At 40.5% G+C, this 19,416-nt stretch overlaps 1 protein-coding gene across 1 annotated transcript; it reads left to right on the forward strand.

Moving 5' to 3' along the window:
* Nucleotides 1-1,030: 1,030 nt before the first annotated feature.
* LOC132360730 (cytochrome c oxidase subunit NDUFA4-like) lies at nt 1,031-1,324 on the forward strand. Its single transcript, XM_059915815.1, has one exon. It carries the CDS (start codon nt 1,031-1,033, stop codon nt 1,277-1,279), a length of 249 nt encoding a protein of 82 aa, XP_059771798.1. The 3' UTR covers nt 1,280-1,324.
* Nucleotides 1,325-19,416: the final 18,092 nt, after the last annotated feature.

Consider the following 19,416-nt stretch of genomic DNA (forward strand, 5'->3'; position numbering starts at 1 on the left):
TTATTTTGGTCTGTCCTTCATGGACTCCCTCCTTCTTTGAATACCGACATCTCAGTTTGCCTTTCTCACTCTTGATCCACACAGTTTAGGTGGAGCCAAACCCTCTCCCCACCCAACGAAGATGGGCAATTGGCTCAGGTCAGGCCAAGCCAAGGTTGCCTTTCACTTGACCACAGTGATTGGTTTAGGGATATTAGGTGACTCAAGACAGGTCCACAAGACTCAAGGCCAAATTCATGCTGGGACTTTAGAGGGAAAAGCCCTGTCTTTTTACCAAACTCTAGACTTTATTTATCTTCGTTTCTGCGCGCCAGCTTTCTCAAGTTGCGGTGATCGGGGGCTACTCTTCGTTGTGGTGCACGGGCTTCCCAATGCTGTGGCTTCTCTTGCTGCGGAGCATGGGCTCTAGGCACGCGGGCTTCAGTAGCTGTGGCGCACAGGCATAGTTGCTCCGCGGCATGTGGGATCTTCCCGGACCAGGGCTCGAACCCGTGTCCCCTGCATTGGCAGGCGGATTCTTAACCACTGCGCCACTAGGGAAGTCCCAAACTCTAGACTTTTAGATGTAGGCCTGATGCTAGTCAGTTTAACCACGTTAGCAGAGAGGTAGGCAACTCTAGAGGTGGAGAAAATGTGTGTGTGTGTGTGTGCATGCATGGGCGCTCGTGCCTGGGTTCGCACATGCGTGGGCATGGTGGGGGGAGAGGGAAAGAGAAAGAGAGAGAGAGAGCACGCACGAGAGAGCACGCGAGCCACCATTTAGTCACTTGGATACAGCCGTGCCTGAAGCTGGATACACACCACCGATAAATTCCCATAGTGCTTCAGCAAATTTGAGTTGGTTTCCCAGGCTTTCTAGCAAAATAACTTGAATAACACAACAACACAGAGCAAGCCTCAAACTAGTCTGCTTCTCAGTGGAACATCCCATGGTGAAAGTAGTTGTCAAGAAAAAGGAATACAGTAGACTGTTTAGTCCCTTGAAAGTTTGTTGTTCTCTCCGTCTGGACTCGAGGCTTCTGTCGCAACCATGCTTCGCCAGATCATCATTCAGGCCAAGAGGCATCCCAGCTTGATCCCCATCTTCATATTTACTGGAGTGGGAGGTACTGGAGCAGCACTGTATGTCTTGCGCCTGGCATTGTTCAATCCAGATGTCAGTTGGAACAGAAAGAATAACCCAGAACCCTGGAACAAACTGGGTCCCAATGATCAGTACAAGTTCTACTCAGTGAATGTAGATTACAGCAAACTGAAGAAAGAAGGTCCAGACTTCTAAATGAAATGTTTCACTATAGAACTGCTTAGAATGAAGTTCTTCCAGAAGCCACCTGCGCAATTTTCCACTTAACCAGGAAATATTTCCCCTCTAAATGCACGAAATCATGTTGGTGTATTGTGCTGGGGTTTACACGGATTAATAAATAGTCTGAAACTTGAAAAAAAACAAAAGAAAAAGGACTACAAATTTATGGACAAGCATGGAACTGGGAAAGTTACCTCCCCTCTCTGTACCCAAGTTTCTGCATCTGTGAAATGGGGATAATAATAAAACCTCCCTCGTGGCATTACTGTGATTAAATAAGTCAATAGGAGCAGTGTTATATGAAAGTATCCCAAATGTTGGTACGATTGGTACTATTATTAGTTATTGTTACTATTATTGTTATTTCCGTCGTAAAAATGATTATATCAATGCGAGAGTTCTATTGCTCTATGTGAAGGCTCTACTTTGGAGTCACATTTGAATTGTTACCAAGTTGAATTAACTACCCATAGGGTCTATTATTGGATAAATTGAGCATTTATTCAATCATTCAGAAAGGAAATCCCGGCCAAAAAAAAAAGAGAAAGAATTACAAAGGGACTTCCCTGGCGGTCCAGTGGTTAAGACTCTGCACTTCCAGTGTAGGGGGAGCGGGTTCAATCCCTGGTCGGAGAACTAAGATCCCACATGCTGCGGGGCCCCCAAAAAAAGGAAATCCACATCCAAGTCTGGGATCTGGCCTGACTCCTGAATCCACAGGGAGCACCCATGGACAAATAGGAGACCCCTGGGGGACAGGGTCCTTATCACTACAAGAGCCTGTAAGGACCAGGCGGCCTGTGGCTCCATCTGCACCTGTGGAACCAGGCAAATTTCCCTTCTCTGTGGAATCCAGTAGGGAAACGAGTATTTTTAAGGGAACGGAGGGAAAAGGATAATGGTAGCTTTAGCTTGAATCTGAGGCTGCTGTAAGAGAGAATAACAGTGTTGGTAATTTCTCCTTCCTGTTTAAGCACTTTGGTGAAGTGCCTTCCCCTAAATTAAACTGGGAAGTAAGAAAAAACTAGTTCACATGCCAGCATACAGACCCACAGGCCCACTTGGCTACAGATTTCTAGCACACGGGAGTTGTCTTAGAGGAGAACTGGGGAACTGGGCCAGACTGCAATAGCAGAATTTCCCTCCGCTGCAGAAAAAAAGAAAAAAGAAAAAGAAAATGAACTTCAGTCATCTCAGTCAAAAATGTACTGAGGTTTTCTTCCCACATCCTTTATCTCTCTCCTCAGTCTCTTCTTCCTCCTTCTCCTCCTCCTCCTCTTTTTAAGAAAAACTGTGGTAACATATACATATAAAATTTACCATATTAATCATGTTAAAGTGTGCAGTTCAGTGGCACTGAGTACTTTCACATTGTGCAACCGTCCGCACCATGCATCTCCAGAACTTTCTCATCATCCCATCCTGAAACTCTGTCGACGTTAAACACCAGCTCTCCACTTCCCCTTCTCCTAGCCTCTGGTATCCACTATTCTACTTTCTGTTTCTATGAATTTGACTGCTCTAGGTCTCTGATATGAGTGGAATCACACTGTATCTGTAGTTTTGTAACTGGATTATTTCACCTAGCTTAATGTTTTCAATGTTCATGTTGTGGCATGAGTCTGAATTTCCTTCTTTTTTAAGACTGGATAATGTTCCATTGTATGTACCACATTTTGTTTATCCATTTATCTGTTGACGGACACTTACGTCGCTTCCACCTTTTGACTCTTGTGAATAATGCTCCTATGAACTTGGGTGTACAAATATACATGTTCCAGTACCTGATTTCAATTCTTTTGGCTATATGCCCAGAAGTGGAATTGCTAGATCATGGGGTAAATCTACGTTTAATTATCTGAGGAACCATCACACTGTTTTCCTTAGCAGTTATACTGTTTTCTATTCCCACTAGCTATGCACCATGGTTCAATTTCTCCACTTCTTCACCAGTATTTGTTATTTTCTGTTTTTCTTTTTGTAAAAAATAATGGCTGTATTAATGGGTGTGAAGTAGTATCTCATTATGGTTTTGATTTGCATTTCCCTAGTGATCAGTGATGTTGAGCATCTTTTCATGTGTTTAGTGACTTTTTGTATATCTTCTTTGATGGAATGTCTATATATTCAAGTCCTTTGCTCATTTTTTAATTGAGTTATTTGGTATTTTATTGTTGAGTTGTAAGAGTTCTTTATATATTTTGAATATGAATCCCTTATCAGATATATGATTCACAAGTATTTTATCCTGTTTCCTGGGTTGGCTTTTCACTCTGTTGATAATGTCCTTTCACGCACAGAAGTTTTAAATTTTGACGTAGACCAAATTTATCTATTTTTAATTTTGTTACCTATGCTTTAGGTGTCATATCCACAAAATCATCACCAAATCCAATGTCATGAAGTTTTTTCTTTAGGTTTTCTTTGAAGAGTTTTATACCTTTGACTCATGTTTAGGTTTCTGATCCATTTTGAGTTAATTTCTGTATATGGTGTAAGGTCCAACTTCATTTTTTGGCATGTGAATATCCAGTTTTCCTGTCACCATTTGTGGGAAAAAAAAAAAAACCCACAATGTTTAGTTTTGAAAACACTCATAACTGTGAGGTGTAAAATCTTTTCTGTTCTTTTAGTGTTTGCTTTGTGTATATGAAGCTCTGTGAATAGGTATATACACATGTAGAACTGTTATTTTTTTTAATGAATGATCCTTTATCATTGTGAATTGTTCCTCTTTTTCTCTGGTTATATTTTTTATCCTGAAGTTCACCTTGTCTGATATTAATACAGCCACTCAGCTTTCTTATTATTAATGTTTGTATAGTATATCTTTTTCCATTCCTTTATATTTAAATTAGATCTCTTGTAGGCAATGTTCGATTAGGTTTTACTTTCTTATCCAGTTTGACTTTTAAAGTATTTTTATTTAATGTAGTTTGTGATATGGTTGGATTTAAGTCCAACCTTACTATTTTATCTTCTACTTGGTTATTTGTATTTTTTTCCTCTTTTCATGCTATCTTTTGGATTATTTTTAGATTCTATTTTCTCTCTATTGGCTTATTATCAATATCTACTTGCCTTATTTTTTTGATGGAGTATAGAGTTCACAATAAGCACCTTTAACATCACAGTCTACTCTCAAATCGTAATAGACCACTAATATGTACCCTAAGAACCACACAATAGCTGTACTTCCATTTCTCCCTTGGGGTCCTTTAAACAATTGTTGTCATTCATTTTACTTCTACATATATAATAACCCCCACAATACACTGTTATTATTTTTTTCCTTAAATGTTCCTTAAATGGTCAATTCTTTTTAAAAGAAAATTTTAAATTAGGGAGACATTTATTTTGTATTTATACACACATTCACCACTTCAGGGTTCTTTCCTTCATGTAGAGCCAAGCTTCCAACTGGTATCATTTTTCCTTCAGCCTGAAAAGTTTCCTTTAACATTTCTTATGGTGTAGGTCTCCTGGATAAAAAGCCTTGTTTTGCTTTCATTTTGAAGATTATTTTTTCTAGATATAGTATTCTACTTTACCCCTTTTTTTCCCCTTCCAGCTCTATAAGAACACATTTTCCTTGTCTTTTAGCTTGCATTGTTCCTGACAAGAAGTCTGTGAGCATTCTCGTCTTTGCTCTGTATATGTAATATGTCTCTTTTTCTGCTCCTTTTTTTTTTTTTTTATAATGTTCTTTTTTTTTTTTTTAATTTTTTTATAGCTACTTTATTTATTTATTTTATTATTTATTTTTGGCTGTGTTGGGTCTTCGGTTCGTGCGAGGGCTTTCTCTAGTTGCGGCAAGCGGGGGCCACTCTTCATCGCGGTGCGCGGGCCTCTCACTGTCGCGGCCCCTCCCGTTGCGGGGCACAGGCTCCAGACGCGCAGGCTCAGTAGTTGTGGCTCACGGGCCCAGCTGCTCCGCGGCATGTGGGATCCTCCCAGACCAGGGCTCGAACCCGTGTCCCCTGCACTAGCAGGCAGACCCTCAACCACTGCGCCACCAGGGAAGCCCCTCTGCTCCTTTTAATAACTTTTTTTATCACTGGTTTTCAGTAACTTGATAATGATGTATTGTGATGTGTTTTTATTTGTATATTTTCTGCTTGGGATTCATTGAGCCTCTTGAATCTGTACATTTATAGTTTTCATTAAACTTGGGAAAATTTTGGCCATTATTTCTTCAAATAGCATTTCTGTCCCCCCTTTTCTGGTACTCCCATTTTATATATGTTAGACCACTTAATCTTGTTCCACAGGTCACTAAAGCTCTTTTCATTTTTTTCAGACTCTTTTTCTTCTCTGTGTTTCAGCCTAGATAGTTTCTTTTGCAATTTCTTCAAGTTCACTGATCTTTTTTTCTACAGTGTCCAATCTCTTGTAAAACTTGTCCAGTGAATTTTTCACTTCATTTGGTTCCATTGAAATTCCATTCATTTCTTTTTTTATAGTTTATATTTCTCTCCTCAGTATGATCATGTTTTCCTTTGATTTCTTAAACATATTAATATGAGCTATTTTAAAGTTTTTGTTTGATGATTCCATTATTGCTATCATTTCTGGGTCTGTTTCTTTTGATTAATTTTTCTCCTGATTATGAATCATACTGTCTTGCTTCTTTGAATGTTTAGTAACTTTTGACTGTGATTTAAAATTTTTTTTAAATTAATTAATTAGTTTATTTACTTTTGGCTGCATTGGGTCTTCACTACAGCACACAGGCTTTCTTTAGTTGCGGCGAGCCGTGGCTACTCATCGTTGTGGTGCACGGGCTTCTCATTGCGGTGCCTTCTCTTGTTGCAGAGCACGGGCTCTAGGCACAGGCTTCAGTAGTTGTGGCTTGAGGGCTTCAGTAGTTGTGGCTCACAGGCTTCAGTAGTTGTGGCTCATGGGCTTTAGTAGTTGTGGCTCGAGGGGTCTAGAGCGCAGGCTCAGTAGTTGTGGCTCAGGGGCTTTGTTGCTTCGCAGCATGTGGGATCTTCCTGGACCAGGGCTTGAACCCGTGTCCCCTGCATTGGCAGGTAGATTCTTAACCACTGCACCACCAGGGAAGCCCCTTGATGTAATTTTAAACTTCACATTGTTTTGTGTCTGGCTTTCATTGTCTTTCTTTAGAGTATTGATGTTTATATTGGCAAGCATTAATTTACTTATGGACTAGCTTAATTTTTTTTATTTTCAAGCTTTGTTAGGTCGAATCTAGAACATCCATTGTTTTAGGGCTAATTTATCTCTACTACTATGGCCTAACTGTTCTGAGGTCTCTAGTAAATGCCTCAGCAGTTGTAATAAGCAAAATAATGGCCTCCCCAAATGTCCACATCCTAATTCCTGGAACCTGGGAATAATTAAGTTAAATGACAAAGGGGAAACAGGGTTTAAGAATTAAGTTTTGCTAATCAGCTGACTTTAAATTAGGGAGATTATCCTGGATTATCTAGGTGGGCTCAAGGGTCTTTAAAAGCTGAAGAGGTGTAAGTCACTTCCTCTCCCAGACCCTCAGATTCCCGTTCTGTTCCCCAGAAAAAAAAAAAAAAAAAGCTGAAGAGGGAGGCAGAAGAGAGAACCAGAGAGACAGAGTGTGAGAAGGACGCAGCTCAGTGTTGTTGACTTTGAAGACAGAGGAAAGGGGCCATGAGTCAAAAAAAAGTGGGTGGTTCCTAGGAGGGAAAAAATGCAAAGAAACAGATTCTTCCCCAGATCCTCCGGAAAGGAATGCATCATACCCGCATTTGGGTTTTACCCCAGTGAGATCTGTGTCAGACTTCTGTTCTACAGAACTGTAAGTTAATAAATTTGTGTTGTTTTAAACCACTACATTGAGGGTAATTTGTTACAGCAGCCGTAGAAAACCAAGGCAGTGGTCAGTGAGATTTCTCCACACTGACTGGGTGGAACTCAATTGTCTTCCAGATAATTGTGAACGCTGAGAATGTTTCTGTTTATGGCTCCCTCATGGTTCTTTCACCTTGTTTTGTTTCCCTTCCCTCAGGGATTATAGTCCTGCTGTCCAACATCTGAAAATAATTGTATCATATATTTTGTCCAGTTGTCTAGTTGTTTATGGCAGGAAGGGAACAAATAGTACTAGTTATTCCAACATGGCTAGAGGCAGAATATAATGTGTGCAACTTTGCATATTGAGAAACAAATTTATATAGCATGACTTTTTTTTTAACATCTTTATTGGAGTATAATTGCTTTACAATGGTATGTTAGTTTCTGCTTTATAACAAAGTGAATCAGCTATACATATGTTCCCATATCTCTTCCCTCTTGCGTCTCCCTCCCTCCCACCTTCCCTAGCCAACCCCTCTAGGTGGTCACAAAGCACGGAGCTGATCTCCCTGTGCTATGCGGCTGCTTCCCACTAGCTATCTATTTTACATTTGGTAGTGTATATATGTCCATGTCACTCTCTCACTTCGTCCCAGCTTACCCTTCCCCCTTCCAGTGTCCTCAAGTCCATTCTCTAGCTCTGCGTCTTTATTCCTGTCCTGCCCCTAGGTTCTTCAGAACCTTTTTTTTTAGATTCCATATATATGTGTTAGCATACGGTATTTGTTTTTCTCTTTCTGACTTACTTCACCCTGTATGACCATCTCTAGGTCCATCCACATCTCTGCAAATAGCACTATTTTGTTCCTTTTTATAGCTGAGTATTATTCCACTGTATATATTACCACATCTTCTTTATCCATTCCTCTGTCAATGGACATTTAGGCTGCTTCCACGTCCTGGCTATCGTAAATAGGTGCATGCATCCTTTGGAATTCTGAGCAAACCCCAAATTTAAAAGATGAACCACAACAGTTTACTCCTTGCATGTGTAACAGTTTGACATTGCTTCCTCCACACAGTCATTCAGGGACCCAGGATGCTAGGTCTCCCCAGTGCAAGGTGGAACATTGTAATAACAATACAGAGAATTCCTAACGAAAGGAATCATCATAGTTCCCATTCATCGAGTGCTTCCTGAGTGCCAGGCACTGTACTGAGACTCACCCTTCCGTCCTCACAACAACACTTTGTGAAGAAGCCAGGGCTTGGAAAGGCTCACGCCCAATTTTGCCCAACCACAAGCCAGGTTCTTAATCATTCCACTCTACATCAGCTTTGTGATGTATGCTGATGTTGCACTCCTGAGAAGTGACAGTTAATTCAAAAACATGTAGAGCAAAAATGAATTTTCTCACCAGAAATGAAGGGAAAGAAATGCAAGAGAAATGCTCTAGTAGACTGCAAAAGATTCCAGTCATGTAAATGTTTTTGCTATATTGCATTAATATGAACAGTAAATAAGCAGTTTATGGGGAAAGTTGAATATATTAAAATTTATTCATGGAATAAAATAGCCACCAAGAAAAAGATAGCCACTGACTAATGGAGCACTGGCCAATATAGCCTGCAAATGTGAGTATGCAAGCCTCCATTTTCTACATTATGAGAATTTTAATGTGTGAAGTCTCTCATCACATTACTAGTGTTCCCAGCCAAACAATCCTGTTACTCCTGGTGGCCCTGCTTACATTTTTTCTTAGCGTTTTCATCAGAGAGAAGCATACAGCCGAAGCCTATGACAATACTAATTAATAATAATAATAGTCAAGAGCAAACACTCACGGAGCACTATGAGCAGACACTATTCTAAACACATGCATTGATATTTGGTCAAACATTATTCTGGATGTTTCTAAGAGGGTGTTTTTGGATGAGATTTACATTTAAAGCAGTGGACTTTGAGCAAAGCAGATTGCCCTCAATAATGCTGAGTGGGCCTCATCCAATCAGTTGAAGGCCTGAAAAGAACGAAAAGCTAACCTCTCTCTAAGCAAGAAGAAATTCTACCAGCAGGCTGCCTGTGGACTCCATCTGCAGCATTGGCTCTTCCTGGTTCACTTACAGACTGCCTTTGGATTTGAAGTGCAACTCTTTCCTGTGTCTCTGGCCTGTTGGCCTCCCCCATCAGATTCTGGACTTGCCAACCCTCCACAATCACATAAGTCAGTTGCTTAAAATAAATCTCTTTCTACATATGTATCACATCCTACTGGTTCTGTTTATCTGGAGAACCCCAACTAATACACTTGCCTAAGGTTATATACCCAGTAAATGGCAGAACTGGCTTTCAGTCCTGCAGTCTGGTGCCGAAATCCGTACTCTTGATGGGAACTGTCCTGTTAGCCCTTGTCAGTGCAGCTGGTAACCTCTATTCTTATGGTAGTAGGTTTTTCCCACTTCAAATTAAATGACCATATTGGTTAAGATAATGCAAATTGCCTAAGAAGCTAGCTGCCATAATAAACAAACCCCAAATTTCAGAGGCCAACCACAATAGACATTTACTTCTTACATCTATCTGTAGCCATTTGACAGGGGCCATCCTGGTTGCTAGGTGACCTTCCTTCACACACTCATTCAAGGGACCCAGCTGCTTGAGGCTCTGCCATTTTCAACACGTAGGTTCCAAGGTCACCCTGGGGCTTGACTCCACTCCAGCTAGCCAGAAGGGGAAAGGAACATGGTAGATCATGCATGAGAATTTTTATAATCACTATTGCTAAGGAATTTTTTGTTAAAACAATTTGGCAAGCAGTTTAAATTGTGTTATTCTGAAATTATTTTATGTGCACGTGTGTTGCTCATTCGTTGTTCATTTTAAAGAATGTAATTCTTTAAGATGACATTTAAAAGCACATTTTAGGGCTTCCCTGGTGGCGCAGTGGTTGAGAGTCTGCCTGCCGATGCAGGGGACACGCGTTCGAGCCCTGGTCTGGGAAGATCCCACATGCCGCGGAGCAACTGGGCCCGTGAGCCACAATTGCTGAGCCTGCGTATCTGGAGCCTGTGCTCCGCAACAAGAGAGGCCGCGATAGTGAGAGGCCCGCGCACCGCGATGAAGAGTGGCCCCCACTTGCCGCAACTAGAGAAAGCCCTCGCACAGAAATGAAGACCCAACACAGCCATAAATAAAATAATTAATTAATTAATTATTTTTTAAAAAAGCACATTTTAAAGTTGCTCATTTTGCTTTCATTTTATTTCAAAATCCTTAAATTAACAGGGTGTAAAGTGAGAGGCAGGTGTATTTCTTAATGAATCAACCAAATTGACTAGAAGGGTTGTTTATATAGAGGATATTATGAGAGAAGGTTGGAGGTAAAGTTGGGACAAGATTATGGAGGGCCTTGAATGCCAGGCTTAAGTGGCTTGGACTTTTTCCTTTGAGAGATCTCAAATTCTTGTTCCTTCTCGTCTGAACTAACAGCCTTTATTCTCTACACTAACTAATCATAGGTGATGTTCACCAGCACACTTGAGTGTGATAATATTTAACTCATCATTTGTTTTTCATTGCCTCTCCTCCCTCCACACCCATTGCCTGGATAAACTCTATGCATCTCAAGGGCAGGACCATGACTTACACTCTTATTAATGCTGCACAAGCCTAGCAGAGCATCTCATATGTGAAGTTAAGGACTACATTCTGTTGAAATTCAAGAGATGTCCCTACACCTTCAAATACCCCACAAATTGGTGAATGTAACTATGCATATAATTTTCTCCCAAAATGCAATATATTCTAACTGAAAAATATGAATGATGTCTTGAGGCTTCTAATGACTTTATAAACTACCATGTTCTGGTTGGGGTTCTCACCAAAATGACTTACCCAATTATGCTCCCTGGCTTGGGGATTGCATCCTTTAACTGTTTTCACATCATAAAGCCAAGCTGCCATCACATTTGGCATTCTGTTCTTTGAAATGTCTATTATTAGGTGGGGAATCTCTATTTCTCAGGCCTCTTTATTTTCCTTTCACTCCTATCACTAAGACTAGCAGTCAGCTGATATTTTTTAGCACTTTTTTGGGGGAGCAAAGCATTTAAAAAAGATTACATCAAAAATTCATTGCATAAGGAATGACTAGTAGAGAACAAAATCTTATTTGTGCTGGTAGTCAGCTAGGATCACTCACTAGCTGAGAAACTCGCTCCCACCCACGAGCCTGGGACTCAAATTCATGGCTCAGCAAAATTATAAATGACCATACATCATGGATCTGGGATTTGCAAATAATCAAAACCATGTGTGCTGACTCTAGAGATGGTAAGTATCTAGGATATAATAGTAAACGTGACAATAGCATTGATACCACTAGTTACCAAGCTGTGTGACTGTGTGTGTGTCAAACTGGATATATGTCTGTATGAATACATTTGCATACAAACGTGAGTGTGGGCATGTGTGTATTTTCAAGTTCTTCATTGCTACGTAACAAGCTACCTCAAACAGTGGCTTGAAACAATAACCATCATTTCTTCTCTCACTCAGTTCTGGGACTGACTGAGCTCAGCTGGGTGATTCTCACTTGGAGTGGCTCCACGGCTGCAGTCGGCTTGTGAGTGGAGCTGGAATCATCTCAAAGCCCTCTTCACACACATGTCTGGGGCTTGGACTGGGAGCACCCAAAAGAGCTGGGAGCTAGGGCTGGAAGATAGGCAGCTCCTTGGGCATCTCTATTTCTATTTGGTTTCTCCATGTGGTCATTCTAGTATGGTGGCCTCAGTGTAGCTGGACTTTTACATGGCAGCTCAGAACTCCAAAAGCATGGGTTCAAGGAGAGAGAGACAGAGACGGAAACAGAAACAGAGAGAAACTCTAGCAAGATGGGTGCTATGCTCTTACAAAATCCCATGCACATAATCATGTACGTCTTATTGCCTTTGCCACCTTCCATTGATTAGGAGCTTGTCACAAGCCCCACCCACACTTGTGGGAGGGGAGTGACACAAAGGTATGAATACCAGGAGGGAGGGATCATGGGGTCCCCCTAAAGGCTGTCTGCCACATGTAATGAAATTAAGCAGTGTGTTCCAAATCACATAGCTAGTAAGCCCCACAAATAGGATTTGACCCCCGGCGGTCTGACTCCGGAGTCCCCATTCTCAATTATCATACTAGAGGGACACTTGGTGTGAGTGCATATTTTCAATTGTCATAATCCTCTTTTTAAATGAATACATTCTCCTGTGCATCCTCAGTTAGTAAGAAACTAAGCTGACAGAATCATGCTCCTGAGTCTGCAAAGTTGAAGACCAGCCCCCAGGACATGGTAACTTCATGCAGGTAATGCCACACCCATCAATAAGGCTTCCTTGGTGGCACCTGCTCCATGCTGATACCTTCAGGTCATAATTATATACCTAATATATTTGTATAAACAGAGAAAGAGAGCTTGTCAGAAGACCATACATTTCCTTGGAACATCTTCAGGCCAGATGGCACGTGGGCAGGAACAAACGGGTAATGTTGCAATGGAAGCAACTGGGGGAAAGTCCTGTAGATGCTGGGACTTCAGCCTTGGGAAAAACTCCAGCAGCAGCTGATTCTCTACCATACAACGGGCTGAAAAAAACACATCTCTGTAAAAATAAAGAAAAGCCTAACCGAGTGCAGCTGCCATCCTTCCAATAATTAGATTCGGAGGATTATGCTGAGATGAATGGAAGATATCATATGGTCACTGCTAGAAATATTTGCCATCTTTGTCTAACTGCACTACCAGATACTAGACTTCTTAGCGGACCCACATATGTTTGTTTTTAATTAAAATGTGCTGAATGAACCGTTAGCTACACTGAAATAATGAAGAAAAGCAACACAAGACAAATCAGCTAATTGACAACTCCAAACATTCTATTTTATACCCTTCAGTTATGTTAATGGAGAGTTCCAATATGTTCTAGTTGAAATAATAATTACACAGCGCAGTTACATAATAACCTAAGAGGTAGATAAAAATGTTATAAATAACTACAGCAGCAAAACCCACAAATGGGTCAAAGGATCACAAATTCATTTACTCAGTCTTTATTCCAACAAGTACATGCTGAGTGTATATTGCTTATTATGTGTCAGGCTCTCATAGGTTAATGCTTATGATGAAATATTCCTAGTGTTTTCAAATACACATTTTTGTTTAAGCCAGCACGTTCTGTGAGTATCGAGGTGCTATGCAGGGTACCTCTCCAACCACATGATGAAACAAAACAGCAAGCAACTCTTGAAAAGGAGAGACCATAATTTTAAGACATTTCAAAAGCTAGTTTATATGAAGGCAGAGAATCTGGCCAAGATCTTGACAAATTACATTTTATTCAGTGCACAACAAACTAGCACAGCTGCCTGAAGGAAAATGTGTCCTGGGATAGTGTACACAGAGCAAGGCCAAAGGGCAGCCATATTCCAAGTAGACCGTAAACAGGGGATTGATTGGAAGCCTTTCCAAAGATCATGGCAGAATTTCAGCTGTGCGATAACCAGAATTCTGGCCAAAATTGGGAGTGATGGAAACCGTCACATATCATTGGATATTTTGTAGAGATTAATCCCTTGGCTGGGTCGTCTCTGATGAATGAAGGAGAATAATTCAGAGTCAGTCACAGAACACTCTTGCTCTTAACTGGAGGGGCAGGATATCAATGAGGTAAATTAACTCCAGGGCATTTAGAGTTTATTTACAACTAAACTGCAAAGCCTCCATCTCATCCATATTAAATCAGAGAAAATTGTGGCTCATCCAAGGCAAGACATGAGCCAAATTTGGGGCGAGGCGAAGGGTGACATCATCTGAAAGGGCTGGAAATGAAGTGCAAATTTGAATATCATCTGTATATAAGTGATAATTAAAGCTGTGAGACGCAATGTGCGCCAACAGAGAAAGTCAATACAAATGAGGAAAAGAGTGTCCCAAGGTACATGGTACTTCTGAAATGGAGATTTTTAAAAAAATAAGGTAGTGGGGACAAGATTTTCTTTCCTCTTGAATGATCTCAAGACAAATACAGGTCACTCGTGAGAAAGACACTCATCTTCTTGCAGAGAGTCACTCAATCACTTGATAAAGTAGAGGAGTTTTCCTGTAAGATTTACATTCCAAGGAAATAAGTTACTTCATTTAGTTTAAGGAAGACCATTCTCTCTCCCCAAATAGATCATTTGGGTAAATAATAACAATGAGAATCACCCATTCAAGCTGACATTTGCTTGTCCTTTTCAAGTTCAGTATTATATTTGGGCAGGAAACACAAGTTGCTTTATCTGGGTGTTAGGTGATTTCATTCATGCAATGAAGAAATAGTTTCTCTTTTCCTAGCTCTGTCTGAACACTGTAACAGTAGCATAACTAAAGGAAATGAAACATGAGTCAAATGAAATGGAGACTAGTTCATAAGGAATTATTCATTACGAAAATGGCAGCTTTTGCCCTAATCATCCCTCTAGAGATCTATGACTTAGGGCTCTCTTTTTCCCTCTCTCTCTCTTTTTTTTTTTGGACTACCAGCTCTCCAGGTCATAGTATCTTCCAAACAACCTGTTCCTCAGTAGCACGGGCTGAGTGTGGAGTGACCCTCACCCTGAGTAATGGGTGTTATGGGATGAATTGCATCCCCCCACAATTCCTGTGTTGAAGTCCTAACTCCCAGTACCTCAGAACATGACTGTGCCTGAAGACAGGGTCTTTAAAGAGGTAATTAACTAAAATGAGGTCATCAGGGTGGGCTGTAATCCAATATATGACTGGTATCCTTATAAGAAGAGGAAATTTGGACACAGACACGCACATAGGGATGACCATGTGAAGACACAACAGGGAGAAGGCGGCCGTCTACAAGCCAAGGAGAGAGGCCTCAGAGGAAACCAACCCTGCCGACACCTTGACTTCAGACTTCTAGTCTCCAGAGTTGTGAGAAAATACATTTCTGCTGTTTAAGCCTCCCCAGACCATGGTACTTTGTTATGGCAGCCTGAGCTCACCAATACAATGGGACAAAAGAAGTAGGGCCAAGGATACGACGTATTTTCCATGGAAGATCCTTACCCTGAACCTTTTCTCTCATTCTAATAGACCTACCTCATAGATTTGTTTGTTCTGTCATCATAAGCAACAACAAAAACAAAATTTATTTTACTTCTCTGAGCTTGAGTCTCCTCATTTCAAAACTGGGATGAAAAGTCTTGAATTATTGCTCTGGAAGTAGATTTTCTTTTTTTTTTTTTTTATACATTTACTTACTTATTTATTTTTGGCTGCATTGGGTCTTTGTTGCTGTGCGCAGGTTTTCTCTAGTTGCGGCGAGCGGGGGCTACTCTTCGTTGCAGTGTGCAGGCTTCTCATTGCGGTGGCTTCTCTTGTTGCGGAGCATGGGTTCTAGGCACGCGGGCTTCAGTAGTTGTGGCGTGTAGGCTCAGTAGTTGTGGCTCATGGGCTTAGATGCTCTGCAGCATGTGGGATCTTCCCAGACCAGGGCTCGAACCCATGTCCCCTGCATTGGCAGGTGGATTCTTAACCACTGTGCCACCAGGGAAGTCCCCTAGATTTTCAACAAATTAACACGAACCTGTTTCTTTCCCCTCTTCCATTCCCTATGTAGTAATAAAATACTATGGCTTCCCAAATATTTTTTTCATCAAAATATCCTATTAAGGTTTGAATTTAGTCTGGTTTAATCACTCACTATGTGACTTTGGACAAGTTACTGAAACTTACTGTTCCTCATAACCTGCTTCACAAGGTTATGAAAATGAAAATTCAAGTGACAATTATTTAAGCCTTCTAGCAGAGTGCCTGGAACATGGTAGGAGTTCCGTGAAGGTTGCTTTCCTCCTTCTAAAAGCATGAGCCTGTTATCCACCAGCGGAGAAATGTTTATTGCATTTGATATTATACTTGTTTTATTTATTTATGCCTCTCTTCACTCTAAAAGGAATTTATCACTTCAGGAAAATATCTCCAGGATAAATTAGTCTTCATAAGGGAAAAATAGTATGGGGTGGTAGACAAGGCCATGGACCACCTTCTTATAATGAACTCAAAAGGAAGTTCAGAGGGCTGATCCCTAAAGCATCCTGTAGTTTCATGACCTCAAAATGCAGTGGGAAGGAGTAACGCTTTGCTAGGGAGGTAGAGGTGAAATGAAGTCCTGCTTTGCAGCTCCTTTATGGTTGGACTTCACCCCAAAATAAATGTAAAGTATCTTTAGGAATGGATGAGTTGGTCTTCCCTTTTGCTTTTTTAACCTCTTTAAAAATTTAAATATATAAAAACTACAAAGAATATAACAACCGAACTCCCATATTTTACTACCTAGAATTAGAAACCATTCACATCTCACCATATTTGCTTCCAATATTTTTTATTGTTTTTAATCGGGATAGAGTTGCTTTACAATGTTGTGCTAGTTTGTGCTGTACAGCAAAGTGAATCAGCTACATGTATACATATATCCCCTCTTTTTTGGATTTCCTTCCCATTTAGGTCTCCACAGAGCATTGAATAGAGTTCCCTGTGCTATACAGCAGGTTCTCATTAGTTATCTACTTTATACATATTAGTGTACATATGTCAATCCCTATCTCCCAGTTCATCCCACCCCCTTTTCCCCCCTTGGTGTCCATACATTTGTTCTCTATGTCCGCTTCCAATATTTTTTAAAGAAATAAAGTACTACATATAGCTAAAGGCACGTTTAGCCAACTGATATGGAAGCAACCTCCAGTGGATTTGAATTAATCCTTCCAGAACACTGAAATGTTTATACATATACAAAAGATATTTGTGTAGGTTTGTGTGTGTGTTTCATGCCCATAGTGGTGAGTGGTAGCATATGGTACATACTATTTTGCTAATCAACATAGATTTTGCAACTATTTTTCAACTCCACATTGTTTTCTGAGTTGAAGCTGCATTGTTAGATGTGTATCTCACCCATTCCTCATGGGGGCTGTTTTGTGGGATGGATTGTGTGCCCCCAAAATTCGTATGTTAAAGTCCTAACCCTCAGTGCCTCAGAATGTGACTATTTGGACATAGGGTCTTTAAAGAGATAATTAGGTTAAAATGGGGCCATTAGGGTGGGCCCTGATCTAATATGATTAGCCCTTATGGAAGAAGAGATTAGGACACAGACACACAGAAAGAAGACCATGTGAGAACACAGAGTGAATACAGCCATCTGTAAGCCAAGGAGAGAGGCCTCAGAAGAAACCAACCCTGCTGACACCTGGATCTCAGACTTCTAGGCTCCAGAATTGTGAGAAAATAGATTTCTACTTTCTGTTTAAGCCACCTGATCTGTGGTATTTTGTCATGGCAGCCCGAGCAAACTAATACAGGCAGCAAGTATTCCACAGAATAACAGCCTACAGTGTTTTTAGCCATTCCCCTAGTGGTGGACATGTAGATGGAAAAGCATAAATCCGCATCCTTGAACATGGCTCCTTGTGCAGGAGTATCTCTAGAGTAATACCTAGAAAGGAAATTGCTGGGTTATACAGGAGGCACATTTTCAAACTTTCAAGATGCTGTCAAATTGCTCTCTGAAGCATGTGTCAATTTACAGTCCCACTGACAGTGAATGAGAGGACCAGTTAATTCCCTCACATCTTAGCCAACATTTAATATCCTCAGACTTAAAAATTTTGTGCCAATATGATTGGCAAAAAAAGTGTTTTCTTAATTGCACTTCCCTAATTATATATGAAGTTGACTATCTTTTCATACATGCATTGCCCATTCTTATTTCTTCTTCTATAAATTCTCAGTTCATATCCTTTGCATGTTTTCACTTTGGGTTGTATGTCTTTTTCTACCTGACTTGTGGGAATTATATACATTTTAGATAATAATCCTCTGTCTGCTATATAAATCCAGTTTATAAACTGTTTTATAAATCCTTCTCCCAGGCTACCACTTGTCTTTTAATCTTGTTCATGGTGCTATTTTGACAAAAGTTTTCTAATTAGGTGTAATCAGGTGTACCTCTATTTATAGTTTGTCTTTTTTGTGTCATCTAAAAAAAAAAAAAAAAAAAACCTTTCCTCTCCAAAATTCATAATTTATTTTCTCACAATTCTGGTTTTTTCTTATGTTTTCTTCTAATAGTTCTAGAGCATTTTCACCATGTTTAGATCTTCAGTACATCTTTAATTTATTTCTGTGATTGGGATAGGTAAGACTTTCTAATTATTTCCCCTGTGAGAGTCAACTGTCCCAACACCATCTACTGAAATAGCAGATACTTACTCTAAAAAAAAATCTCAGTAAAGCACCCACAGACCGTCTCATTTTAAGTAGTGTAATTTTCTGATAACTCCTCCAAAATGTATTAGGAGGAAAATGTGCCCCTAGGTAAGTAAATAAGCTGACCTAAATGGGTATTTGGATATGAGCCAAGCAAATGCTAGAAGTTGTCTGCCAAAAGTGGTTTTGATGTTGGAAGGGTTGATGTCAAGCCCTTCTTCCTGACAGTCACTGCATAGTGGGACCAGGTGTCTCTCTGAGGCCATTCTGAGTGTGTAATGATTAAACCATCAGTGGCATTTAGAAGGCTTGTCCTTCCATTGTCCCTGGCAAGGGGATGTGCCTCCTGCCCACCAGAGCAGTGACCCCTGCATGGAAACCTCTGGAAGGACACGCTGAAGCCAGCTACAGTATTGTCTCTGGAGATGGGGGATGCGTGTTTGCGGGGAGGCTGATTTTTTGACTGAATTCCCGCCTTTTTCTTTTGGACCATATGCGTGTATTACCCACTCAAAATAAGAATTTCTTTTTAAAGCCAAAAAAGAAAAAAAGGCAATATGTCACTAAGACACTAAGTAAAACCAGGAGAAAACATCCCTGTGCTATTCTGTCTAAAAAAAAGAAACATAGGTTGATAAGAATTTTGGAGGGAAGTAATTCAAATAGAAATTACACTTCACCTTAATTATTTGAATAATTTAGACCATTGGTCTTCAGATACTTCTTAGCCACAAAAAACTTTGCTCAAACTAGACCTTTCTCAGGACTTCCTTGGTGGTCCAGTGGTTACGAGTCCGCCTTCCAGTGCAGGGGATGCGGGTTTGATCCCTAGTTGGGGAACTAAGATCCCACATTCCGTGGGGCAACTAAGCCTGTGTGCCGCAACTAGAGAGCCCGTGTGCTACAACTACAGAGCCCACACACCACAACTAGAGAGAAGCCCACCTGCCGCAAAGAAGACCCGACCCAGCCAAAAAACAAAAAAAAAAAACAAAAAAAACCAACTAGACC

The sequence above is a fragment of the Balaenoptera ricei genome, chromosome 2 (assembly GCF_028023285.1).
Source record: "Balaenoptera ricei isolate mBalRic1 chromosome 2, mBalRic1.hap2, whole genome shotgun sequence".
Lineage (NCBI taxonomy): Eukaryota > Metazoa > Chordata > Mammalia > Artiodactyla > Balaenopteridae > Balaenoptera > Balaenoptera ricei.

Coding starts and splice junctions, on each gene's coding strand:
- LOC132360730 (XM_059915815.1), top strand. CDS start 1,031: ATGCTTCGCCAGATCATCATTCAGGCCAAGAGGCATCCCAGCTTGATC.